The 9142-nt window shown below is 55.3% G+C and overlaps 1 protein-coding gene across 1 annotated transcript in view; it reads right to left on the bottom strand.

Annotated features, from left to right (window-relative positions):
• The window catches only part of INPP5E (inositol polyphosphate-5-phosphatase, 72 kDa), a 10676-nt gene extending 1538 nt beyond the window's left edge, over positions 1–9138 (bottom strand). Inside the window, exons 1-6 of the mRNA XM_006863814.1 lie at positions 8396–9138; positions 4648–4771; positions 4480–4577; positions 4203–4327; positions 3987–4106; positions 836–943 (exon numbers count right to left, since the gene is read on the bottom strand). Of these exons, the coding sequence (XP_006863876.1) occupies positions 836–943; positions 3987–4106; positions 4203–4327; positions 4480–4577; positions 4648–4771; positions 8396–9138 (1318 nt within the window). The remainder of the gene's footprint in view (positions 1–835; positions 944–3986; positions 4107–4202; positions 4328–4479; positions 4578–4647; positions 4772–8395) is intronic.
• Positions 9139–9142: the final 4 nt, after the last annotated feature.

The raw sequence follows: 9142 nt of genomic DNA on the forward strand, positions 1-9142 counted from the left end.
GAGAAGCAGGACCTGTCTGCCCCCATCCCCGAGTCCCCCGAGAAGCAGGGCCTGTCTGCCCCCATTCCTGAACCCTCCGAGAAGCAGGACCTGTCTGCCCCAATCCCTGAACCCCCTGAGAAGCAGGACCTGTCTGCCCCCATCCCCGAGTCCCCCGAGAAGCAGGGCCTGTCTGCCCCCATTCCTGAACTCCCCGAGAAGCAGGACCTGTCTGCCCCCATCCCTGAACCCCCCGAGAAGCAGGACCTGTCTGCCCCCCATCCTTGAACCCCCAGGAGGCTCAGAGCACTGGCTGTTGTCACATGTCTTTGGATGATGGCAGCTGCCCAGAAACGGGGGTCATGTCCTGCCAGTAGGACTTCACTCTGGCCACACTGCCTCAGCTTCAGTTCTTGTCTCAGCAGATGTCCATAGGGTGGCCCTACAGAGCCATGGCCTGGAGCCTGCACAACCCACCTGCTGCCCAGGTCCACTGCACCACAGGCGGACTGTCCACCTGCTGTCTGGGTCCTCAGCACCACAGACAGTCTGTCCACCCCTCCAGGCCCACAGCACCACAGGTGGACTGTCCACCCACTGCCTTGGTCCATAGCACCACAGATGGGCTGTCCATCCGCTGCCTGGGCCCACACCACTACAGACGGGCTGCCCACATGCTGCCCGGGCCCACACCACCACAGGTGGACTCTCCACCCGCTGCCCGGGCCCACAGCCTCACGGAATAACCTTCTAGTCTTTTCTGATCTTTGTTCTCGGAGGTTCTGCACACTTCTCTACTAAAGTGTCCTACGAGCAACATGAAGAGTGAATGAGGGTTCCCCACAGGTGTGCTCACCAGGGCTGGACCGGTAGGGGTTGGTGTCGGGCACGCTCTTGGGCAGGGCCAGGGCCTGGATGGTCCGCGTGTAGTCCAGTAGCCGCTCTGCCACCTTCCCTTCCCCGGCTGCAACACAGACACAGGGTGGGGCTGAGTCCCAGTCACACATGGGGAGAAGCTGTTTCCGCGACACTGGACAAGCTCTCACTGAGACGCCCAGAGGCCACCAGAAGGTTCTATGGCAGCCCTCTCAGGCCTGGCCATCAGTGTCAACGCGGAGGGCTCTGCCTGCAGCCCTGGCTCGCTCTCCAACAAAAAGACAGGATGGGAGGGGGGGTTTCTGCTTTGGGGTCACTGCGTTGATGTTCACCTGGAGGTGTGGAGGGCTGTGCTGAACTGTACCTGGAGAAATAGAGCAATTGGTGGTTTATTTGGTTGTGTGTATTCTGACCACAGTCAGAAAGGACACAGCTGGCGGGATGCTGGGTGACTCTTCTGGGTGTTTCCAGAAACACACAAAGCTGGAAGGGTCATGTGGTGAACATCTGTACACGGCCATGTCGATTCAACAGGCATTTTACCTTTCACATTGAAGCTTTCTCCTTCTGTGTGTGTACACGATGTGAACATGTATGTGTATGATGTAGTTGTATATGTATTTGCATATACAATGCATTTATTTATGTGTATCTATATCTACACATGCACACACATACATATAAATAAATGCTTATACTAATGGTGTGTGTGTGTGTACATGTAAATATGTAGATATGTGTGTATACATATATATACACATATACACATACATGTATTTATACATAAAATGCATTTATATAGACACACATACGTATAGATTCATATACTAATGTGTGTGTGTACATACGTATATGGACTCTTGGGGTCACACTGTAGGATCAACACTGGACAGTGACCCACAAGGTCAGCAGCTCAAACCCACTAGCTGCTCCTTGGAAACCCTCTAAGTGTTGCTGAGTCAGACCGACTTAATAGCACTTAACAACAACGTGTGTGTATGTAATGTGTCTGCTTACACATACATGTATATACACATTGTTGTTGTTATGTGCCGTGGAGTCCGTTCCGACTCCTAGCGACCCTGCACAGTGTTTCCGAGGCTGTTAATCTTTACGGGAGCAGACCGCCTCAGCTTTCTCCCGCGGAGAAAGTAGTTTCAAACTGTTGACCTTGCGGTTCGCAGCCCGATTCGTAACCACTATGCTACAGATTATTGATATAAAAATGCATACATACATATATATACATATATCCACATGCACACAGAGGAGGCATCAAAAACTCTGTGGAAAACTCCCTTTTCATTCCATTTTTTCACCAACTTTTTGAAGCTCCCTCATGCAGGTCCTTCGGTGTGTGTGTATATGTATATATGTGGGCACTGTGTATACGTATATATAGATGTCTATGCTTGCTTTTGTTAGGTGCCATCAAGACAGTGATAATTCAGAGCAATCTCATGGACAACAGAACAAGACCCAGCCCGGTCCTGTACCATCCTTCCAACTTGGCTACGTTGGCTCCCGTTGTTGGAACTACCACGTCCATGCTCGGGTACAAGGACTGCTTCTTGTGCCACCTAGCACGATGTCCTTCTCCAGGAACTGCTCTGTCCTGAGGGCACGCCCACAATCCTAGAAACCGAGTCTCACCATGCTCAGTTCTAAGGAGCATTCGGGCACTACTTCTTCTAAGACAAACGGGTTGGTTCTCCTGGCATGCCATCTTCAATCTTCTCCATCAACACTGGTGGAGTTCAAGGTAATCCTCCCGTGTTCCAACTCTCACATGCATGTGAAGTGGCTGAAAATGCCATGACTTTGGTCACGAGCACCTTAGTCTTCAAAGTGACAGCTTTGCAGTTTTGCTTTTTAAGATTTTAAAGAGGTCTTTTGCAGCCCAAGTGCTCAATGCAATACGTTGCTTGACTTCCTAGCTGTTGCTTCCATGAGAGTTGATAGCAGAGACAAATAAACCGGAATCCTTGACCACTTCAATCTTTTCTCTGTGTATCACGATGTTACTTATTCGTCTTTACACTCAGGTGTAACCCACACTGAAAGCTGTAGTTTTAGGGCTTCAAGTCCTGTTTGCTTTCAGGAAGCACACTGTCTCACTGACTAAGTGCAGGCTGTTCATGAGCCGTCTTCCAGTCTAGATGCCATGTTCTTCATGGTTATAACCCAGTTTCTCAGAGCAGACAGACTGAATGCAGACAGGGAAAGGAGACAACCCTGACACATAGCCTTTCTGATTTTATCTTGAAATCTAGTTGACTTCCTTGCCATTTGGAAGTTATGTAGCTTCACTATTCCCTCCTTTTGCTATGTAGTTGGCTTCATTATACACTGATATCTCTGCTTCCCTGTTTTCAGCCTTGGAGGTTTGTTTTAAATACATCTATATCTGAATTGCGTTTTCAACAGCGTCAGCTTTGTTCATCTCAACCTGTCTATTGTTGGTTCTGAATCCAAACAACACTTCCATGTTTTCTGTACAGCTGGTCTGTTTATTACAGATGCCTTTACGTTCCGTTTATCTGGAAATGTTCTGATTTCGCTGTCACCTCACCTCTGGCTGGTCACTTCACAGCCAGTCCACATTCCTGCTTCCCGGGGTCCCTAACATGCCTTGTAGCTAGTCTTTCAGGCTGGTTTGCTCACTGTGTTTGCCTGTTGTGGCACTTGACTCTCTCCCAGCTCTCGAACAGTCACGCAGCTATGTGAAGGGTCAGCGGACTGCTGGGGAGGTAGAAAGTCCTGCAGATGCAAGTGGAGGCTGCCCTCACAGGTGCCCAGTGCTTGCCAGGCCCCCCTCAGCTATGAGCAGAGGCTGTACCCTCTACCCAGGACAACCCCTCAGCCTGGTCAACACTGGGTTGAACAGACTGTCTGTCCTCTCTGGGGTGGGGACCACAGTGGGCAGCACCAGCGTCCTGACCAGGAGCCCTGGGACACCAGGTTCACCTGTGCGGGGACTGGAACGCAGGCCCACACATGATGGGGGACACCCAGACTGTCATGGCCGCTGTGGTCCCTCCCAGGGTCCTGGTGAGCCACAGCAGTCCCAGATGTCCCGGTCACACTGCTGTCCCACTTCTCATGGTGATGGGGACAGACATGAAACTCACAGGTGAAGTGGGAGGTGATGAAAAGGAAGGAGGTGCCAAAGAAGGTGAAGCCGACGCCCAGGGCCCCCTTGGTCTTGATGTGGGAGACGATGCGTGTGGTCACCGTGGAGCACTCCACCTCTGTGGGGGACGAGGGAGCACCTCAGAGTGTGTCACCGGGGCCGTCTCCCTGCCTGCCTCCCCCCTCCCCCGCCCCCACAGCCGGGCCGCCCCTACCTGAGCAGAACCAGATGAGGTCCCTGCGGAGAAAGATGGACAGGTAGAGCACTCCGTGGGCTGCCGAGTGCAGCAGCACGTAGTGGGGGCCCAGGGTCTCCTGCAGGCGTGTCTCCCACTCCCGCCTGGCAAGGAAGCCACCGTGAGTCCTCTGAGCCCACCTGCCCTGCTGGCACACAGCCCACGAGGCCTAGGGGACCCACCCAGGGCAGGTGACCCATGCCCACCACCACGGGCACCAGGGCAGCACCTTGGCGGCACACAGCCCACAACCTACCTGTCGGAGCAGCCCTCCTGGACCCCGATGACATACATGTCCTGGGCATAGTCAGCCTCGGCGGGCAAAAGGAGCTCGTCCAGGTTCGGCGGAAGCTCCTGAGGTGAGCAGGAGAGGGGTTTGGTGCCGGCACTAGAGGTGCAGTGGGGGCTTAGGGTCACTACGTACCTTCTGTCCCTGCATGTTCCAGGTAGCCACAAAGACGGCCACACTCCGGTCTGGGAAATAGCGTGCCAGCTCGTCCGCGCCCAGCAAGGCCCCACTGGCCAGGAGACTGCCCTCCAGGTAGCTCCTGGGGGAGGAGGTGAGACTGAGCGCCCCGCATCCACCCTGCGGAGCCCATTCAGAGTGGCAGGAGGGACATCAATGTCCTCAGGGTCCTGCTGAGGACTGGACGCAGAGCCACGGCCACCTACACCCTGGGGGCCCAGCTGCACCTCCTGGGAGAAGGAGCCTGAGGGTGACTTACTGGCCAAGTCGCACAGAAGGAACACTGTGCAGCTGCCCACTGAGACCTGTGTCCACACAGAAAGGTGGGGAGGCCAGAGGGATGGCACTGGGGGTGGGGTCAGGGAGGCTGCAGAGAAAACAGATGCCCGCCACGTGTTCCCGGACGGTTTACATTTGTTTCAAGATGTTAACAGGAGGAGGCATATACAACAGCTTGGCAAAAGCCCCTGCCATCGAGTCTGTTCTGACTGCGAGCCACTCAACAGGACAGGGTAGACCTAACTACGCCTCGGGGTTTCCGGGACTCCCTCTGCATGGGAGCAGGCGGCCTCAGAGCGGCTGGTGGGTTTGAACCACCGACCCTGCACTTAGCAGTCCAACATCTAGCTCACAGCACCCCCAGGGCCCCTTGCAAAGTGTATATCAAACCCCAGCCTGTCCTGGCCCTGAAGGACACACTCAACGCATGGGTCCTTCTGGCCATAGTGTACACGTGTGGGCTCTGGGTCTTTGTCACGGATGGTCCCGGCGCAGAGGCAGCCAGTGGCCACATGGGAGCACGTGGGCATGGCTGTGTCGATGGAACATTATCTGGGGACGCTCACATCTGAGTCTTGGGTCATTTCCTGCAATCGTGAAATCCTTGTACCATTGTTTGAAATGCCCCCCAACCACTTGGCAACGGTAAAACCATGCTAAGCTCCGGATTGTACAGGAGCAGGGATGGGGGCCCCAGTCTTCAGACCCCTGGTGGTGTTGTGGGTTAGGTGTTGGACTGCTAACCACGAGGTTGCCGGTTCAGCACCAGCCACCTCTCGGGAGAAAGACGAGACTGTTCCCGTACAGACTTCATCTCAGGAGCCCGAGTTTGCCCCATGGGGTCGCTTTGGGTCAGAATCGATTCGATTCTGAATTTCATAAAAGGTGTCACTTAGGTCTACACATGGCACATTTCAGTGTCTCTGGGAAAAGTTCGTGGGAGCCGTCACTCTCCCCGTACCCGAGTCCAGGAGCTGCGAGGGTGTGGCCAGCCACACACTCACCGCACAGAGCCCATGCTTCTCACGTCAGGAACGGGGCCTCCTGTTTGCTGCTGTCGGAAGCCGTGACTCAGGACTGAAGTGCATTGCTCTGCACTTGGTGTGTCTGAAGGGACCGTGAGTGACGACAACAGCCCAACACACAAAGCCGCAGCTTCACAATGAGGCCCCGTAATAGACGAAACACAGAAGGCCATGTGACTAGCCCCTCCAGGTAGCTGGGTGTCAAAAGTGTGTTCCACCTGCTGAGCTAGTGAGGATGGGGGCTTGATTCAGAGCCTGAAGTGGGTGAATAGGCCCCAAATGAATGGCCTGGCTCTGGAGCCTACGGTTAGGACCCTGGGGCCTGGGGCCCTGTTTGGAAGACAAGATCCGGTGCAGGGCCTTGACTGGGGTGGAGCACAGAGGAGACCACCCTGGGATGACTGAGCGGAGCCTGGAGCCCTAGGAGATGGGAGGTCCACACTGGGATTCAGGCTTCAGCCGCGGGAGAATGACTGCATCCTGGGGGCGGTCTTAGACAGCTGCCCCCTAGTGGGTACACTTGATTATGGTGGCTGCAGAAATACAAGCTGATGAGGCTTCACAAAGGTCACGGAAAAATAGAATAAAAAGGTAACCGGATGACCACCACACCTGTCTCTTCTCAAAATTCTCCATGGTCAGCACGCAGAGAACCAGAGCTCCGTGTGTGCTGGGGTTGGGCCTGGAGGGTGCGGAGGATGGGAGGTGTGAGGGGCTGGAGCAGGGCTCAGAGGGTACCAGGGCCTGGGCAATCTCATCAGGGAGTGGCGTTTCTAGACAGGACCGTGACCAGCAGTGAGCGTGCACACAGCCTAGGGGAGACAGACACGGGCAGGGATGAAGGGGTCTGTGCGGTGGCCTGGCGCACTCATAGGAGGAGGGAGACCAGGCTCAGGAGGAAAGCAGATGGCCGCCCTTCAGAATTCCCCTGGCTGATCTCAGAAGTGAGGCCAGGAGAGCTGGGGGTGGGCGGGGAGAAGATAGGGGGGAAGATGCAGGCGCCGTGAAGACATCAGTTCAGATTAATTATTAAAGCTCTGTCCACAAAGGGTCCAAGAGCCTGCACGTCTCGGCCTGCAGAAAGACCTGGATTACATTCACTCCACACGTTTCCAGCAGCAACTGGAAGCCTCCAGCAGGCCACACACACACACAAATCCAAACCCACTGCCACCGAATTGAACACTGCCCCGTAGGGTTCAGAGGCTGTAAATCTTGATGGGAGCAGACTGCCACCTCCTTCCCTCACTGAGCAAGTAGCTGGTAGATTTGAACTGCTGACCTTGTGGTTAGCAATCACTAGTGACCCCACTGTGCCATCAGGACACAGTTTAGCCAGCACAGGGCTCAGTAAAGCATTGTGAGCCAAAGGGAGGTGGCAGATTTAAAGGCACTGCCATAGAAGATGCCAAGAAAGAATCCGTGAGGCATAGGGCATGGAAGCAGCAGTGAAGAAATCAAACGACGTATTGCATCAGGCAAAGCTGCTGCTCAAGACCTTTTTAAAGTGTTGAAGAGCAAAGATGTCAGCTTGAGGACTAAGGTGCGCCTGACCCAAGCCATGTATGGTATTTTCAATAACCTCATGTGCATGCGAAAGCTACACAGTGAGTAAGGAAGACCATAGAAGAATTGATGCTTTTGAGTCATGGGGTTGGAGGAGAATACTGAAAGCACTGTTCGAAACTACCCAGGAGTTCTGAGGGCAAAAATCAAGGCTTTCTGTTCCTATAAAGATTTATAACCTCCGAAACCCTCTACAGGGTTGCTATGAGTTAGAACCAACTCCAGGGCACATCACCACCACCAGGGCCCATCAGAAGAACAAACAAAACTGTGCTGGGAGAAGTACAGCCAGAATGCTCCCTAGAAGCCAAGATGGACAGATTTCATCTCAGCTATACTATCAGGATGGAGGAATCCCTGGAGAAGACATGATGCTTGGTAAAGTGGAGGGTCAGTGAAAAAGAGGACGACCCCCCACAAGATTGACTGACACAGAGGCTGCACCAATGGGCTGAAATGTAACAGTCACGAGGGTGGCGCAGGACTGGCAGTGTTTCATCCCGTTGTATAAAAGGGTCACTAGGAGTTGGAAGCAACTCACTGGCATCCAGCAACCACAAGCCATAGAAGATGCCAAGAAAGAATCCAAGAGGCACAGGGCAGCTGACAGCCAGTGATCTTATCTACAGACACCGGGGCCCAGCCAAGTCTGCGCTCCACAGTTACCACACGAGACGACGGTACTGAGACACATGGGGAGAGTCCTGGAAGGGAGCAGGGTCATGGGGAGACTCCACTGTCTCGTCCCTCCTTCATGCAGCTGCTCGCTCGCACGTGTTCTGAAGACACACGCACGAGTTCAGGCCGAGGCTGACTCTTCTCTCCTGGGGGCCTACCTGCTGCGGACATCCTTGGTGCGGATGGGCGCCAGAAGGCTGAAGGAGGACTTGGCTGATCGCAGGGAGCAGCTGTCACAAGCCAGGGGACTGCGGGGCCGACTAGGGCCCAGGCTGCTGTGAGCCCTCATCAGCTTCTTCTGCACCCGCCTCCGAAAGTCCTCCGGGTCAGGGTCCACCTTGTCGGCCATCCTCAGCGAGTCCAAGGAGACGCTCTGGTCCGTGGTGGGCAGCAGGCGAGGGGGGAGCACGCTGGCCAGCCTGGGGGCGGCTCCTGCAGCTGAGGCCTCTCTGTGCAGTAGGTCCAGGGATGTGCTGATCACACCCGAGAAACAATTACCCCATGAGGAGGGGCTGCCCGGTGCCCGGCGGGACTTCGGGAGTTCCTGTAAAGAAGTGCTCAGGCCTGGTGGAGAGCCGCTGCGGGCGGGGGCCCCGGGGGTGCCCCTGCAGGGCCCGGCCTTGTCCTGGCCCAGGGAGTCCTCCTGGCTGGTTCGGAAGCGTCGCCGCCTCCACCCCTTCTCATCCAGGGACAGGGCACGCTCCAGCCTGGGCCGGGCAGGTGGCGTGGGCATGAGGGGCTTCACCACAGCCTGAGTGTCCTCCAAGGAGAGGCTCTTCTCAGGGCCCCCGGTGGGGGGCAGGGCTGTGGGACTCTGGGCCAGCAGCTGTCCCTTGAGCATGGCTCCTCCTGGCTGCGGTGGTCCCTCTGCATGGGACATAGTCACCGAAGTGGACGGCATCGCC

This window comes from Chrysochloris asiatica, unplaced genomic scaffold (assembly GCF_000296735.1).
Source record: "Chrysochloris asiatica unplaced genomic scaffold, ChrAsi1.0 scaffold00056, whole genome shotgun sequence".
Classification (NCBI taxonomy): Eukaryota; Metazoa; Chordata; class Mammalia; order Afrosoricida; family Chrysochloridae; genus Chrysochloris; species Chrysochloris asiatica.